At 40.7% G+C, this 18,928-nt stretch overlaps 1 protein-coding gene across 1 annotated transcript in view; it reads left to right on the top strand.

Annotated features, from left to right (window-relative positions):
• Positions 1-18,928, top strand: part of ubr4 (ubiquitin protein ligase E3 component n-recognin 4) — a 223,878-nt gene that overhangs the window by 188,994 nt on the left and 15,956 nt on the right. The window contains exons 90-97 of the mRNA XM_059952034.1: positions 461-541; positions 710-797; positions 938-1,065; positions 8,028-8,135; positions 10,764-10,883; positions 15,796-15,986; positions 16,335-16,508; positions 17,216-17,315. Of these exons, the coding sequence (XP_059808017.1) occupies positions 461-541; positions 710-797; positions 938-1,065; positions 8,028-8,135; positions 10,764-10,883; positions 15,796-15,986; positions 16,335-16,508; positions 17,216-17,315 (990 nt within the window). The remainder of the gene's footprint in view (positions 1-460; positions 542-709; positions 798-937; positions 1,066-8,027; positions 8,136-10,763; positions 10,884-15,795; positions 15,987-16,334; positions 16,509-17,215; positions 17,316-18,928) is intronic.

The raw sequence follows: 18,928 nt of genomic DNA, 5'->3' as shown, positions 1-18,928 counted from the left end.
GCCTGCACTGTTTTTGTGCACTTTATGCAGTCCAGTGTAGGTCTGTAGCTTTCTCTGTGTTGTTTTTTATTACGTAGTTCAGTCTAGTTTTTTGTACTGTGTCATGTAACACCATGGTCCTGAAAAACGTCGTCTCATTTTTACTATGCACTGTACCAGCAGTTATGGTCGAAATGACAATAAAAGTTGACTTGACTTGACTTGATTATCACTCCTCCCATGCCCCAAGACTGTTTGGCCCAGCTACAATTATAGCCAGCTGTGTGAAACTCCAGCAATATCTTTTTCAGCCACTTTTAATGACAAGCCACTTCCTAATTAAAAATCTTATTCTGTCAAAAGTTAATCAGTTTGTACCATTTTAGAGAGTTTGATTAAGATCTTTGGTTATGCTGAAAGGTTGCAGCATATGTTATATCAAGTAAACACATTTTTTTAATGGCTGTGGTTTTCTTTCCAGCTCCTAGTAAACAATAAAATCATCAGCTTGGACCTGCCTGTGGCTGAAGTATATAAAAAGGTCTGGTGTCCTGCTAACGAGGTGAGTGTAGATCTCCAAATTTGGTTGCTGCTTTTGGAGAGGAGTTGTTGGGTAGCTCTGAATGGGTCAGTGAAAAGATTGATTATGGAATAATATGTTTGCCGCAAGAATAATGGCTCTGAAATCAGAGAGTTTATTGAATGACTAATATGTATGAATGTTGCACAGGGGGAACCAATGCGTATAATCTACCGAATGCGAGGGCTTCTAGGGGATGCAACTGAGGAGTTTATTGAATCATTGGATTCAACTACAGGTAAAAGCATCTCTTTCACGCTTCTCATGGCTTCAATCACTTCCTCTTAACCCAAGACAAGTTCTCCTGCATTGAAGAATAAATGTCTGTGTACAGTGTCTACAGTGGTTGCTGTTACTTTGATTATTCTTTCCTTTTAGATGAGGAAGAGGATGAGGAGGAAGTGTATAAAATGGCAGGAGTAATGGCCCAATGTGGTGGCCTTGAATGTATGCTAACCAGATTGGCTGGGATCAAAGACTTCAAGCAAGGTCGTCACCTTTTAACTGTGAGTATCAGAGTAGGTGTTCTATAAAATAATTGTCCAAAAGTACCAAACATTCAGATCTATTTAATTGTATTTTGCTGCTGTCGCTGATCACTTTTCTCTCCTCTTCCTCAATCTTATTTTGGACATTTTTGATTCTTCTATTTTCTCCAAATTGCCCCAGCTCCAAAGCAGGATGGCCTGGTTGGGATTGTGGCCAAGTATGTGAAATAATGACATCTTCTCCTCCGGACATTTTTGATGACAAATTAGTAAAATGTTAGCCTGTATTCTTCCATGGTTTAGTACTTGAATCAGTTATTAAGCTCCTAAGTTCTTTGAAGAAAGAACTTGGAAAACCTGGTGGCATCCTCCAGTTGACTGTAGCAGGACCACAGCTCCCTTTGATATACGCTACCTAAACTTTGGAATACTAGCCCTAGGCAAGACTTGGGCAGGATATGTCAGCTAATTTGAGGTTCTTTCACATGTGCAAGAGCATAAGAGCGGAAGATTTGTTGATGCTTGTTTGCTGGTGTTTTGTCCCAGGTCTCTTGATGTCAGACTTCAGAACAAAATGTAATTTCAGTAATTCCTTACCATTCAGAAGCATTGCTTGGAATCAATGTGAACAACAGACCATTTTAGACTTAATGTACTTCAGTTGATATTTGAATCCATAGTTTAATTGAGCTCGTTTGAGTTGTTTCAAGGCTTTTTTTTTGTTGTAATGTTATGTTATTGTGTTATTATCAGCTTTGATTGTTACCTGTGCCACATATTTGCCTGTTACCAGGTTTTTTTCCAACTTCAAGCAAAACTTGCTGTTCTTCCTCTTCATCCTGCTCCCGTCCCTCCTATACACCCATTGATGGAAAAGCCTGTTGCCATGCAGGGCCTCAGCACTTTGCTTACAAGCTGCATAAAATGTATTAAGCTGTTCGGTGTAATGGTGGCATACAAAACTTCAGAGGGCATACAAAGTAACACTTGGCAGATGCAAATTGCAAAAAACAGTAATTTGCAGGTCAATAGGAGTCAGCAGTTTAAATAGTTTGAGCATGGACTAGATGGGCCAAAAGGACCGTTTCTGTGCTGTTTCTCTATGACTCTGTAATGAAAATGATAGGTAATATAATCTTAACTACAGCACATGCACAAACAGCAAGATCTGGAACGTACTTAAATCTTTGACAGCAAGGCAAGCTGTTACAAGGGCATCAGAGACCCTTTCATTTATGTAAAGAGGCTTAAAAGTACAAAGCCAATGAAGTTATGCTAAACTGATATAATTCACTGATTAAACTATGGTTACAATATTGTTTTCAATTCTGGGCACTTTTGGAAGGATACCAAGTTTTTTAAGGCAGGGTGAAGACATCATTTACGTGAATAATATCAGAGTACAGTAAAAATATGATCTATCTAATTATAAGAAAACCCTAATGGCCTGATATCCATTCTACTGGGGCCTTTGCTCTGTTGCTTTCTCTGACATGGTATTGTTCTATGCCCCTAGCGTTATCTTTACTAAGGTTCTAAAGATACCTACAAATGTTTAGTTGACAGTGTATGATGATGTTTAAACAATTGCGTGTGTAATTTACAGGTTCTCTAATTCTAGATTTGTAGAAAGTTCTCTGATTTTGATTGGGCCTCAGATTGCTAGTCCATATTCAAGAGCAAAATCACTAAGCTACTGTTCGTTATTGGGGTGGTGTCACATGAACCACTTGAAACTGGATCTGCAAGAATTTTACAAAGCATGATATTTTGCTAATTAACACTTTACAATTGCTCCTGGTCATATTCACATTTCTGTCACCCATACATAACTTGCTTGTGTTTTGAAATTGTTGTGACTAAGAAAGCGCCTTCTAATGCTGAATGAACAGTTTCGGTATGGGAGCAGGACTGAATTTCTTTAAGTTGGAGTAAATCCATGTCTTGCACTTTTTCCCAAGGGAATTGTGGCAACTGTATAATCACATTATTAAAAAAGAGACTATTGCGCAATTAAGAGCTGTTTTCTGAAAGTATCAGAACTGACTAGAATTGTTGTAAATAATGCTATTGAATGGCTGGATTTCAATGAATTGGACAGCACGGAAAGGGGTCTTTTTGGCTCATTTCATTCTTGCCAACTGTGGTGCCTATCTAGACTAATTCTATTTGTCTACATTAGATTTGACCCTCTATGCCTATCAGTTGTTGTAATTATATCTGCCTCTATCACCTTCTCTAGCAGCTCTTTCCAGATAAACAATATTCTCTGTGTGGAAAAACTCCCCCCTTGAGATCTTTAAATGCATCCCTTTTTACCTTAAATGTCTTGTCTAGATCTAGTCTCCCCTGCCCTTGTAAAATACTCTTATCTGCCCTTTTTCTCATAATTTTTTAAACCACTCTAAGGTCTCTTTTCAGCCTCATGTATTATTCCAGTGAGAATTAACTCCGCCTAATCATTCTCCCCGTGTAATTAAAGCCCTCTATTCCAAGCAACATTCTACCGGACTGCTTTCATAAATTTTCATAGTTAATTCCTCAGGCTTTGGACACAATTTCCCCCAGAGAAAACGATGCTGACTCCTCCTAAACTGTCTCTGCCTTTCCACATGAACATGAATTCTTTATTTTAGAATCTTCTCCAACTAGTGCCTTTGTTTCATGACACAGCTGCAAGATGTGAGTGACTCCCTTTCATTAGTATTAACCCTTGTGACTCTCCCCACAGAGCGCACAATCTTTCCCACAGATCTTTCTCTGCAGTCCAGCAATTACCCTCAGTAAACTGGATGGGAGGTCACTTCTAATATTTGGTTATGCATTAATAGAAAGCTTGAAACTACAATGTTGCTTTCATGATATCAGTATGTTATAGCAATCATAGAACCAACTCTTTTCAATAAATGTCAAGTAGTATATTGTTTATGCCTTGTATTTGAAGGGAGGACCATAGCTGTGGTAAACCGAAATTTAATGCAGCAATAGGAATGAATGATAAAAGCTTTCACTTTATTTGTTCATGCGGCGTTGCTGACTTTGGAAAAGCTGCATTCATTGGCCGTGCCAAGTTGATCAGAAGATGATGCAAGCATTGTGACAGGCTATTGAGGAGGAAGTTCCATGATTATAATAAAATTACAATGTACAAGTGAAACACAGTCTGGATGGTGTATGACTGGGAGAGCTGATGGAAAACAATGGGGTCAGTTTCCTTCTGTGGTGTGTAGTCAGGATCACCTCACTTGAGTTGCTCAGATTTTTACAAAGGGAGGATCAAGTTTTAAGAGCTGTGGTGCTGGGAGACTTGGGAATGGCACAGTTGGCAGAGCAGCTGCCTTGCAGCTTCAGTTTCCCATTTTCATTTCTCAGCTGTGTACCTGTCTACATGGTAATTTCCTTGTAGGTTTCCTGCCATATCCTAAAGGTCTGCAGGTTTGTAGGTTAATTCTAATTTATGAGGGTGTTGATAGAAATATGAAGAAAACAGATTGGTGTAAATTGATGCTGCTGGTTGGCTTAGACTCGATGAGCCAAATGAGCTGTTTCTGCACTGTCTGACTGATTCAGTAGGGAGGGAAATAGACAGGAGCTTCTACTTCTATCCATATATGTGAATCCAGTGTAGTGTGCTGCCTCCCTGATGCCAGTGTCAAAGATGTCACAGAATGGTACTGGGCACTCTAAATCAGATGGCAAATATTCAGGTTTCAAAGTTCATGTTGATGCTAACAACACAAGCAACATAAGGGATGAGGAACCTGCAACTTGACTTTGGGGCGCTGCGTAGCAGAATAAGAATTAGCGCATTGTCAATTACTTCTGATGCTGTTGTATACCAACATAAGAATTAGAAGAAAGTTGATGATGGGAAGAGCTGGTACAGGAAAGGGGAACTTCTGGAGATTTGTAGATCACTGGAAACATTTCTGGGGAAGATGAAAGCTGGCAAGTTTGATAGATTGAACTTGAGCTGTAATTGGCCCAACATCCTCATGGTTTGCTGATTAAGGGGCTTAAGATCATTTAGCAGGAAACATCAAAGACCTTCTATTTGCAGGTTAGTCTACATATGCCAGTGGGTGTCTTTGATTTCACCCTAATGGTTAAAGGTAAGGCTAATGAGTGCAAGGAATGTAGATCACAAGGTATCGAGGAAAAGTGCAAACACGAGGAAATCTGCAGATGCTGGAAATTCAAACAACACACATAAAATTCTGGTGGAACACAGCAGGCCAGGCAGCGTCTATAAGGAGAAACACTGTCGACGTTTCGGGCCAAGACCCCTCGTCAGGACTAACTGAAGGGATAGATACTAAGAGATTTGAAAGTAGTGGGGGGAGGGGGAAATGCGAAATGATAGGAGAAGACCGGAGGGGGTGGGATGAAGCTAAGAGCTGGAAAGGTGATTGGCGAAAGTGATACTGAGCTGGAGAAGGGAAAGGATCATGGGACGGGAGGCCTCAGGAGAAAGAAAGGGGGGGAGAGGGAGCACCAGAGGGAGATGGAGAACAGAGTGATGGGCAGAGGAAAAGATTTTTCTTTAAGAAAGGTAGCTAATGGCATATGTAGAGAATTGAAAACAAGAGGAGCCCTACAGGAAAATAAAAACTGGGTGGGATCTTGGGGGGTTGGGGTGGGCAGAGAAGTATAATAAGGACAAGAGGGTAACCAGTGAAAGAAACAAGCCAGTTAGGGACAAAGTGGCAATCTGTTTGAACTGGAGGATATGGATGAGATGTTGAATGAACACTACTGATCTGTGTTCACTGAGGAATTGTAAGAAAATTCATAATAGGGGAATGGTTGGACTTCTGGAAGAAATTACCGTCAAACAGGAGGTATTAGATTTTTTGTAAGCTTAAAGACAGGTTTCAGGAACTGATGTATCCCTGACTGTCATGGGATGAAAGGGAGGACTGGTGGTTAGATCAGGAACTACATGGAAGTACCTTTGTTCAGGAAGGCAGGAAGGATATGCCAGATATATATTGACCTGTAAATCTAATGTCATTGGTAGTGAAATCATTGGGGGAAAAATTCTGAGTTAAAGGATTCATTTGTACCTGAAGAGGCAGAGATCAGTCATTCATTGTGGCTTTATTAGGGAGACACTGTCTGACAAATTTGATAGTACTTTTCAGAGGTCGTAAAGTATATTGTAAAGGATGATGCAGTCTATATGAATGTTATTAGCACCATTGCCATGGGGAAATGCCTCCAAAAGATAGGAGCCCATGGGATCTAAAGCAATGGGCAATGGTTGAGGTCTGTTTTTTATTAAATTGGAAACCTGTCATCAGTCATATACTGCAGGGGTTGGTGCTGAGGTCCCAACAATTTGTTATGTACATTAATTATCTGGCCCTGCATGTTGAAGTAGAGAGGTGACATTAAAATTGGTGGCATTGTTAACGGTGAGGAGGGGTAATCTTCAGCTACAGAACAATATTGATTAAGTTGGTAAGATGGGCAGAGTAAAGACAGATGGAATTTAATCCTGAAAAGTGTGAAGCAATACCTTCAAAAGAAACTAATAAGTGAGTGAAAGGGCCCTAGCAACCTTAATAAGGGTGAAGTAGGATCTGATTCAGTCTCAACCTGAATCATCAGCCATACCTTTGCCTCCACAGATGCTGGTTGCCTGTAGAGCTCTTCTAGCAGTTTATATTTTGCTCCGTAGGCCAGCATCTGCAGTCTCTTGTGTCACCAAGATTTTGCCTGGGGTGGAGTATGTCATCTATGTGGAGAGGCTGTGGTTTATTTCTCTTGGAGAGAAGGCAGAATTATGGATGATGAGAAATATTCCCCTTTAGCAAAAAAATCTAGAATCAGAAGAATGTACTTATTATAAGATTTAGAGAGTATTTGAGGAATTTTTTCCCCACCTATAGTTACTGTCTGAGGGTATAGTGGAGGCAGGTATTCCCACAATACTTAAGAAGAATTCAGTTGAATGCTTGAAATGCCATTACATCGGCAAGTGGTGGAAACTGGAATTTGTATAGATATGTGTATGATATCCAGTATAAAAATGGACCTGTTTCCGTGCTATATGCTTCTGCAGTGTTAATTCCATGATGTTGCTGCACTTGTTCTTGGTATTGGAGGGGGTGGAACAATTGCAGTAATTTTGTTACAGTGTGCTACTAGGAAAATTCATACTGGAGTCATGGTGCATTAATAACGAAGAGTATAGATGTTGTTTCCAATAGAAGAGGGTTCAGTCAAATGGACTGCTCTTTTTTAGGATGGTATTTCACCTCCTGAGTAATGCTGTTATCAATCCAGATGATCAGTGCCTATCCATCACACTCCTAATTGAGAGAGACTCCATTTGACAAGCACCTGACTTCTCCGCTACTCGTCACTGCAATGTAACCATAGTTAATGCATGTTTTAAATATTACTGTCATCTCTTGAAGAGGAATACCAGTTAGTTAGGCTTGCACATTACTAAATCAAGTGCCAATTAATGAGTTCTATTGAATCCCTAACTGGAGGTTTGGCAACTATTGATGATCATGTTCAGACCATATGCTCTCAGAGCCAACAAAAACTTTATTTTTTCTTATTTATTCTTATTTTTTGTGCTTTTCTTAAAATGTGGTGGAACCAGATGAATAGTAGCTGGATTGCCTACCTTGTAAAGTCTCTGTTTGAAAGAAAGACTCATTGTGTACGTATTGAACTCCTGTCCCAGTAACATTATTGATTTTGCGGTATATTTTATGGACCAAATGAATATTTAGACATCAAATAAGCATCTTTAACGTGCGATCCCCGAACAAGTGTAATGCACCGTTGTTCAGAGAATACATTTCATTTGAAAAACACTAGCCCTATTTATTTAATCCCTCCCACAGTATTTACCAGAACAATGTAAATGGTACTTGAAATTCTTTAGCTCAGTACAAAGTTGGATGTTTAAATCTAAGTCAAGTATAATATGACCATGTTGCTTTTCCTGTTCTTGCTAGGTGCTGCTGAAGCTGTTCAGTTATTGTGTAAAGGTGAAGGTGAATCGGCAGCAACTGATTAAACCAGAAATGAACCCACTTAATGTAATGCTGGGAACACTCAACTTGGTAAGTCACGTAGAAGTATTGTAAACTTAGTATGATCATAACTTATCTAGCTACTGATAAATTCAGATTTATTTATCACACGTACATGAAAACATAAAATGAAATACAGTCGGCCCTCCTTTTCCGCGAGGGATTGGTTCCGAGAACCCCCCCCCCCCCCCCCCCCGAGGACACCAAAAAACGCAGATGTTCAAGTCCCTTATTTAACCTGTCTCAGTGTGATGGTCTTCAGGACCCAGCAGAACCCTGAACTTTATTTAACCTGGCCCAGTGTGGTGGACATTAGGACCCGGCGTCGCAGCTCTGAATCCGCAGTGTTTCTGTTCATGAAAATAATCACGATCGCGATTGAAAATAAGGTGGAAATAATAAAGCGATCGGAAAGAGGTGAAACGCCATCGGTCATTGGAAAAGCATTAGGCTACAGTCGGTCAACGATCAGAACAGTTTTAATGGAGCACGTGAAAGGCCCTGCCCTGATGAAAGCTGCAGTTATTACTAAGTAATGCAGTGGTTTAATTATTGAAATACATATGTTTCTGAAGTGTTTTGCATGCATAGAAAGGTAAAATATGTACTATATACTAAGAAAAACGTTTGACTAACTGACACTAAATAATACCAGATGTACCTGTTCTGACTTCAAATCTGACTTAAAGACAGACTCAGGAACAGAACTCGTTCATAACCCGGGGACTGCCTGTACTTTTAAGTCATTTCTAGATTACTTCTAATACCTAATACAATGTAAATGCTATGTAAATAGTTGTTATACTGTATTGTTTAGGGAATAATGACAAGAAAAAATAGCCTGTATATGTTCAAACAACGAGTGCTGGAGAGAGAACTTCCGGGTTTTCCCAATCCGCGATTGGTTGAATCCGCGCATGTGGAAACCGTGGATAGGGAGGGCTGACTGTATGCCATTTGCGTCCACAACCAACATTGCTAAGGATGCGCTGGGGACAGCCAGCAATTGTTACCACACATTCTGGCACTAACATAGCATGCCCACAATGCTTGGCAGAACAACACAGAACACAACAAGCAGTTAAAAAGGCTCTTTTCTCCCTCCCAGCAACCCCCTTACACACAAGGACAGTCCTCCAATTCCAGGTTGGGCTTCTGGTTTCCAGGCTTTGGCTGTCAGGCTTCTGCTTCTGGATTTCTATTCAACATTTGGTATTGGTATCAACCCCCCGAAATAGTCAAAGATGGAGACATGAAATCTAGGCTTATACTCCAGGCGCACTGACTAACCAGCCCTCGTGCCTCCTGCTTGCATGGACATCCATCCTATCCTGTGGCAGCCCAACATCCATGGATCTCCTTCATTCCCATGTTCACATCACTGGACTTCGAATGTGGACAGAGGTCTGACCTCTAACTCTTCCATATCCTTAACCCTAAACCCAAATCAAAATTTAAACTTATTTACCCTGTGTACATCAAAACATACAATGAAATGTGTCGTTTGCTTAACAACCAACACCTGAGGGTGTGCTGGGAGCAGCCAGAAGTGATCCCATGCATTCAGGTGCTGACATAGCATGCCTACGATGTTTGATGGAACAACACAGAACACAACAAGCAACAAAACCACAACAAAAACAAGCTCTTTTTCTCCCTCCTAAACATGGAGATACAGTCCTTTAACCACAGGACATATCTCCAGCAGACTCGCGCTTGCTGTCTGTGGGCTTCGACCTCTCTAGCAGAGATTCGCAGGCTGGGCTCTGGCCAGTGGGCCTCGATTTCCAGACTTCCGATTCAACCCTATGTCATTGATCCCAGGAATTGCCTCTATTCCACATCATTGTCCTTAAACCCAAACCTGACTGCCACAGTGGTGTAGCAGTTAGCATAATGCTATAACAGCTCAGGGTGTCGGAGTAGAGTTCAGACCTGATGTCCTCTGTGAGGAGTCTGCATGTCTTCACTGTGGAATTTGTGGGTTTTCTCTGGATGTTCTGGTTGCCCCCACCCCCCACAGCCCAAAGATGTGCTGGTTAGTAGGTTAATTGTAAATTGTCCAGTGATTAGGTTAGATTTAAAATGGGAATTACTGGGGGTAGCTGGGCAGTGCAGCTTGAATGCCCAGACAGGGCAGTATCTCTAAATAACACACACCCCATCCCGAAACCATCTCTATGGACTTAAAAAAAAACAACTGTTGGAGCCGTGGCCTCAATAGACTGCAGCTTGGCACCAACTTGACCAGAATTACTGAACTACTTATACCATCTGTCTTCCCCTAGCTGTTCTTTCTCTGTGGGAGACTACAATTACAAGTTTCCAGGCTCCTTTTAGTTTTTTTTTGAGAAAGGATTGGCTATTCTACACAAACTAATCTGTTGGTGGGGAGAAAGTTAATTATTCATACAGATCAATACAAATATTAGAATTGTAATAGTGCAGAAATCAGAATAGTCAAGACGATGTGTTTGGGTCCCTGACTGACATATCAAAAAAAGAATCTGATACCACGTGGAATTAGCATACCCTAGGTTTACCATCTATTGTAGCTTGGCTAACCAGAAACATAGTTTATTCAGTATTTCAGATTTGATCATGGAACTGATATATTACTGGATGTTGTTGCTTAATGTATCTCTGTTTTTTATGTAGGCATTGCTGGCTGAACAGGAGAGTAAAGATAGTGGGGGTGCAACAATTGCTGAGCAAGTGCTGAGCATCATGGAGATAATTCTAGACGAAGCAAATGCGGAACCACTGACCGAGGACAGGGTGCGTATACGTTCCTGATTCTGAACGTCAAATATTTTCATTTAGTTTGAACATGGAGAATATAATAAATGGAGCTGTGAAAGTCATAACAAGAGTAAATAACCAGAACATTTGATATAAAGTCTGTGCTGAAGTATTTATATAAGTCTCAGCAACCTTGCAGCAATAAAACTGAACTTATCAGTGATATTAAGACATGGTACTCCAGTTGCAAACAATCCATAGTTCAGGTGGGAATTACAAGTCTGAGCACTGACTGAGGCTGGTGTGACTGTAAATTCTGTCTTTCTGTCATCCCAAGTCCAGTAGTCCATTAATACATTTGTAAGGTTCATTTCCATTTTTATTCATTCTCATGACAAGGCTGCCGGTGATGTCAGCATTAATTGAAACAGTTTGAGCAATGGTGACTCCCAAGCTCCTTACAAGTAGGGAGTTCAAGGGTACACAGTGGTGATACAATGGGAGACAATAGTGATGTACAGTTGGTCCAAGTTGGGATAGTGTATAGACAATAGACAATTGGTGCAGAAGTAGACCATTCGGCCCTTCGAGCCTGCACCACCATTTTGAGATCATGGCTGATCAACTAGTATTAATACCCGGTTCCTGCCTTATCCCCATATCTCTTGATTCCCCTATCCATAAGATACCTATCTAGCTCCTTCTTGAAAGCATCCAGAGAATTGGCCTCCACTACCTTCTGAGGCAGTGCATTCCAGACCCCCACAACTCTCTGGGAGAAGAAGTTTTTCCTTAACTCTGTCCTAAATGACCTACCCCTTATTCTCAAACCATGCCCTCTGGTACTGGACTCTCCCAGCATCTGGAACATATTTCCTGCCTCTATCTTGTCCAATCCCTTAATAATCTTATATGTTTCAATCAGATCCCCTCTCAATCTCCTTAATTCCAGCGTGTACAAGCCCAGTCTCTCTAACCTCTGCGTAAGACAGTCCAGACATCCCAGAAATTAACCTCGTGAATCTACGCTGCACTTCCTCTACAGCCAGGATGTCCTTCCTTAACCCTGGAGACCAAAACTGTACACAGTACTCCAGGTGTGGTCTCACCAGGGCTCTGTACAAATGCAAGAGGATTTCCTTGCTCTTTTACTCAATTCTCTTTGTAATAAAGGCCAACATTCCATTCGCCTTCTTTACTGCCTGCTACACTTGCTCATTCACCTTCAGTGACTGATGAACAAGGACTCCTAGATCTCTTTGTATTTCTTCCTTACCTAATTCTACACCATTCAGATAATAATCTGCCTTCCTGTTCTTACTCCCAAAGTGGATAACCTCACACTTATTCACATTAAACGCCATTTGCCAAGTATCTGCCCACTCACCCAGCCTATCCAAGTCACCCTGAATTCTCCTAACATCCTCATCACATGTCACACTGCCACCCAGCTTAGTATCATCAGCAAATTTGCTGATGTTATTTTCAATGCCTTCATTCAAATCGTTAATGTAAATGGTAAACAGCTGTGGTCCCAATACTGAGCCCTTTGGCACCCCACTAGTCACCATCTGCCATTCCGAGAAACACCCATTCACCGCTACCCTTTGCTTTCTATCTGCCAACCATTTTTCTATCCATGTCAATGTCTTCCCCCCGATGCCCTGAGCTTTGATTTTACCCACCAATCTCCTATGTGGGACCTTATCAAATGCCTTCTGAAAATCGAGGTACACTACATCCACTGGATCTCCCCCATCTAACTTCCTGGTTATATCCTCGAAAAACTCCAACAGATTAGTCAAGCATGATTTACCCTTGATAAATCCATGCTGGCTCGGCCCAATCCCATCACTGCTATCTAGATATGCCACTATTTCATCCTTAATAATGGACTCTAGCATCTTCCCCACCACCAATGTCAGGCTGACAGGTCGATAGTTCTCTGTTTTCTCCCTCCCTCCTTTCTTAAAAAGTGGGATAACATTAGTCATTCTCCAATCCTCAGGAACTGATCCTGAATCTAAGGAACATTGGAAAATGATTACCAATGCATCTGCAATTTCCAGGGCCACCTCCTTTAGTACCCTAGGATGCAGACCATCTGGTCCTGGGGATTTGTCAGCCTTCAGTCCCATCAGCCTTCTCATCACCGTTTCCTTCCTAATGTCAATCTGTTTCATTTCCTCTGTTACCCTATGTCCTTGGCCCATCCATACATCTGGGAGATTGCTTGTGTCTTCCTTAGTGAAAACAGATCTAAAGTACTCATTAAATTCTTCTGCCATTTCTCTGTTTCCCATAACAATTTCACCCAATTCATTCTTCATTGTTCTTAATTATCTTCTTTCTCTTCACATACCTTAAAAAAAAGCTTTTGCTATCTTCCTTTACATTCCTGGCTAGCTTGCGTTTGTACCTCATTTTTTCTCTCCGTATTGTCTTTTTAGTTAAATTATGTTGTTCCTTAAAAACTTCCCAATCATCTGTCCTCCCACTCACATTAGCTCTGTCATACTTCCTTTTTTTTTAATGCTATGCAATCTCTGACTTTGTCAACCACTGTGGCCCCTTTCCCCCCCTTTGAATCCTTCCTTCTCTGGGGATGAACTGATTTTGCACCTTGTGCATTATTCCCAAGATACCTGCCATTGCTGTTCCACTGTCTTTTCTGCCAGGCTATCCATCCAGTCAACTTTGGCCAGCTCCTCCCTCATGGCTTCATAGTTTCCCCTGTTCGACTGCAACACTGGCACCTCTGAGCTGCCCTTATCCTTCTCAAATTGCAGATAAAAACTTATCATATTATGATCACTACCTCCTAATGGCTCCTTTACTGCAAGATCGCTTATCAAATCCTGTTCATTACGTAACACTAAATCCAGAATAGTCTTGTTCCTGGTCGGCTCTCGTACATGCTGTTCCAAGAATGCATCCCGTAGGCACTCTACAAACTCCCTATCCTGTGGTCCAGCACCAACCTGATTCTCCCAGTTCACCTGCATGTTGAAATCCCCCATAACTACTGTGACATTACCTTTGCCACATGCCAATGTTAACTCCCTATTCAACTTGCACCCAATATCCATGCTACTGTTTGGTGGCCTGTGGACAACACCCATTTGGGTCCTTTTGCCCTTACTGTTCCTCAGTTCTATCCACACAGACTCTACTTCTCCTGACCCTATGTCCCCCCTTGCAAAGGACTGAATCTCATTCCTCACCAACAGGGCCATCCCACCCCCTCTGCCCACATTTCTGTCCCTACGATAGCACGTATACCCTTGTACATTCATTTCCCAGGTCTGATCTCCCTGCAGCCATGTCTCTGTTATCCTAACAACATCATAGTTACCCATTCGCACCTGGGCTTCAAGCTCATCTGCCTTATTTCTGACACTTCGTGCATTCAGATATAGAATCTTTAACCCATTTCTCCTCTCTCTGTTTGAATCGCTGCCTATTGTGCTTAACCCAGCTCCCCGAACTCCCATCGGGCTATACGCCCCTAGAATTTAGTTGTCCTTCCTAAGTTTACTTATTCTTTCAACACATTTAACTCCATGTTCCGTCAGACCATCCCTCTGTACATGTGTCCTCCTTATCACTTGTTCCGCCTCACCTTTCTCTACTACACACTTTATATTCCGGAACCGTGTAGTCCCCACCTGTCCTTTATTCTTCCTCTCGCTATCCTCTCTCACATTCTGGATCCCCGCCCCCTGCAAATTTAGTTTAAACCCCCCCCCCCGCCAGAAGCACGAGCAAACTTCCCTGCAAGAATGTTAGTACCGCTCCAGTTCAGGTGTAAACCGTCCCTTCGGAACAGATCCCACCTTCCCTGGAACAGAGCCCAATTATCTAAAAACCTGAAGCCCTCCCTCCTGCACCATCCTCTCAGCCACGTATTAATCTTTATAATCTTTCTGTTCCTTGCCTCACTCGCACGTGGCACAGGTAGCAATCCTGAGATTGTTATGCTATGTTATGACATTATCATGTATTTCCTGCCCTTGGCCTTGGTAAGAAAGGACATGGGTTGAGGATGTCACTTTCATTGTGGTTAAAAAGTCAGCCACCAATGATTAATCAACGATGGTTTAAAAAGACAAGGAGCATAGGGAGTGAATGGAAATGTAGTACCTAGGAGGGGTGTGGTTAAAGTAGGAGGATTGTGGATAAATTTGCAAAACCTTGTTTCAGGATACAAAGCCAGTGGGCTATTAAGCTATTGAAATTTCAGAGAACAGAGCAAATAGGTGACTGTTAGTGGCATTCTAAATGTGTGGCAGTTTATTGGAGGATGGAGTTTGGAACAGTTGGGTAGTGAGGCCACTGAAGAAATAATGAAAGGTAGAATTGTGTCATTGAGGAGAAATCAAGGTGGAGAGGAGCAATATTCTGCATATGAAATCAAGTAGTCATGGTTACTGAACTGTTGCAAAGAAATGAAACATGCTCCACAATGCTTTATGTTAAATAACATGGGAGATTGAAGAGTAGAAGCAAATGGGAGCTGATGTAGTTCAAAAAGTATAGCCTCGGTTGCTCTATATTAAATTGGAAGAAATGTTGTTTCTTTCAACTTGTAATGCCTATTGAAAATAATAATTAATCATTGTTGTGAAAGGAAAAAGGAGGCAAAAATGTAAAAGCTTGTGGCAAAGTTGTAGATGAAAAACATTATTCAATGCTATAAGATAATATTAGAGAAAACGAATGTTGATGTATCCCTTAGGTACAGCAGGGAATACACAAAGCAAAGGAAGTTCACTTCAGAAGTCATAAATTAGAATCAAGGTTGTGAAGGAACATGATGCAGATGATACAGTACATTAAGATGTTCTGCACTTATATCATTTCTATATAGCCTATAAGATGATGATGATAATAATAATAACCTCTAATCATAGAACTATTTTGACTGTGATTAAATTTTTGCAATCAGGGTAACCTGCTGCTAACAGGAGACAAAGATCAATTAGTGATGTTGCTGGACCAGATAACCTCAACGTTTGTCCGTTCCAATCCAAGCGTACTCCAAGGATTGCTGCGCATTATCCCATACTTGTCCTTTGGAGAATTAGAGAAAATGCAAATACTTGTTGATCGATTTAAACCTTACTGTAATTTTGACAAGTAAGTGACCAAGTCTCAACTTTGATTTATGGTGCTACACTGGTGAGAAAAACTAAAGTAATTTACTACAACCAACTGCTTTTCATAGATCTTAAATATTTAACAAAATTCACTTACAATTTTAATGGAGTACAACCATTAACTTGTTTTTGCTTTTTTGATTCAGAATTGACATGAATAAGATATTTTATCTGCTGAAATATTTAAATAATCTTGTTATTGGATTGCAAGATATAACAATGATTCTTTTCCAAATTGGAGCATTAGATTCAGCATTACATTTTGACACTTCCTCAGTTTTTCAGCTTTCCATCCTCAGTTTTCTTGCCATTCTTGCCCTGTTCTTAGATATGACGAAGAACATAACACAGATGACAAGGTTTTCCTGGATTGTTTCTGTAAAATTGCTGGAGGCATAAAAAACAATAGCAATGGACATCAACTGAAGGACCTCATCCTGCAGAAAGGAATTACCCAGAATGCTTTAGAATATATCCGGAAGCATATTCCAAGTGCAAAGAAGTAAGATTAATTTCAACAACACTAATTACTTGCTGCAGTCATGGGAAAATATTGGGGTCAAAATTAATGGGTCTTTGTATGTATACCCGGTGGCCACTTTATTAGGTACACTGGTACACCTGCTCACTAATGCAAATTTCTAATCAGCCAATCATGTGGTAGCAAGTCAAAACATAAAAGCATGCAGATATGGTCAAGAGGTTCAGTTGTTGTTCAGACCAAACCCAAAGAAGTGTGATCCAAGTGATTTTGACTGTGGCATGGTTGCCAGTGCCAGATGGGATGGTCTGAGTATCTCAGAAACTGCTGATCCTGGAATTTTCAAGTACAGGGTTTGCAGAGAATGGTGCAGAAAACATGCAGTGGGCAACAGTTCTATGGATGAAAACACCTTGATAAAGAAAGAAGTCAGAGGAGAATGGCCAGGCTGGTTCAATCTAACAGGAAGGTGACAGTAACCCAAATCACCACTTGTTGCAATGATGGTGTGCAGAAGAGCATCTCTGAATGCACAATACGTCAAACCTTAAAGTGGATGGGCTACAGCAGCAGAACATATACTCATTGGCCACTGAAGTGTGGGAAGTACCTTATAAAGTGGCCACCAAGTGTATATCAGGAGGAAGGTGCAGGTCATAGAATTATTCAACATCTGGAAGCCACTCTTTTCCAGTTCTTAACATTTATGCTGTTTATGCTATTTACAGTCTTGATGCAGATGTGTGGAAGAAATTCTTAGCAAAACCATCTCTTCCTTTTATTCTTCGCCTACTGCGGGGACTGGCTATGCAGCACCCCCCCACACAAGTAAGTTTTTTGCCCTGTCTTCAGTTCATTTTATTAGAGTCACTGCATACCTGGCTCATGTATTTACTGTTTACCATCTTGATACAATTAGTTGATTGGTTTGAGTATTAGAAAGCAGAATATGAAGTATTCTTAATAGGATTAAGAATCCCTTAATAGGATTTAAAAGACAAGATGTCAGTAAACAGATCTCACGGAGTGATTGCATGGCAATAATCCCAAAGATATAGTCAATATTTGACATGTTTTTGGGAGGTGGGCAGCAATAAGGCTGCATTTATCATGCATCGAGTCACCCTTAGATCAATTAATTGCCCAAGCAAAGACGAGTAACACATAGGTCAGATAACTCTGGCAACAAGTTCTTGTTCTTAAAGGACATTGGTGAACTTAAAAGATTTTACTTTCACTTTGTAATTCACCCACAAACTCCTGGAAGTTTGGTTTCACAACCTGTCATGGTGGAACTTAAACTTGGCATTTGGCTTGCTGTTCTGTAGTGGTGTGCAAATAGTCTAAAGACTCTGAGCTGTGGTTCATTCTGGTAATCATGAAATTGCCTGGACCACATGGTAAATGCAAGGAAGAGTCACATTTTCTTGTGTCCAAGGAGTAATCAATGGAAAGCTTGAATTTTCAGCCTTTCTAAGGTAAATGAGAAATTTAAGGTAAGGTATTGAGTGTAACAATAAATACAGAACAGCTTTTAAAATACAACCTCAAGTGAGACAAAGACATGCATGCTCGATAGATTAAGAGAACATGCCAGTTAGCAGTTTACACAACATTGGGGTCCATATGCTGAATGTCTTAATTATATAGGTTATTGCTGAAGACAAAATTAGACTTGTTAAGAAGAATTTAGAGGCTGAATTTGCTTTGAGTTAAATGGTTTCTTGCCGGCTTTCAGGTGCAGTTTCCAAAAATGGAAGTTCTTACCAATATTGTTTATTACACTTTGTTTTTTTAAAATATGTTAATGTAGCCTGAGGAAAAGTACACACTCAGGACAACAACTACTTTTTCGGGTTTTAATTCCTTTATCTGCTTTAGATGTTTAAGTGCCAGAAGAGGGTCTTAAAACAAAACAAACGACTTTACAATCAGGTTCCTGCTGTTACAATCTCCGTTTAACCTCCGATCCACACACTTGTGTCTCGACCAATTGAGTATGCAGTATAAAAATACAAAGAAAACCGCACAAAGCTAAAACAGTACTAATACGGTAGTGGCAATTCTGAAGGAACACAATACAAACAACATTAGAATCTCCCCCAAACCTGTATCTTATACATAGCAGCAAAAAATGTAACTGAATACATCTCATCTAAGATGTCTACTACTTTTTAGTACACATGTGTTGAACTTCCGAACAGAAACTAAACATACACATTGGCTGTTACATGCACAATCAGTCATGATACAGTAAAGTTAGACAAAAGGTACACTTTGGCACAACTTTTACAAGATATTGCCCAGGAGTTAAGTTACAGGAAGACTGACCTACTTGGCTGGTGAGGAACTTTGCAAGCCTCGCTATCCAGCATCGAGTTCTTTACCCATGAAAATCTAAAGCATCCACATGTAAAACATGTCAAATGACCGATATTCCT

Source organism: Hypanus sabinus, chromosome 27, assembly GCF_030144855.1.
Source record: "Hypanus sabinus isolate sHypSab1 chromosome 27, sHypSab1.hap1, whole genome shotgun sequence".
Classification (NCBI taxonomy): domain Eukaryota; kingdom Metazoa; phylum Chordata; class Chondrichthyes; order Myliobatiformes; family Dasyatidae; genus Hypanus; species Hypanus sabinus.
This window is presented reverse-complemented; position numbering and strand designations above follow the sequence as displayed.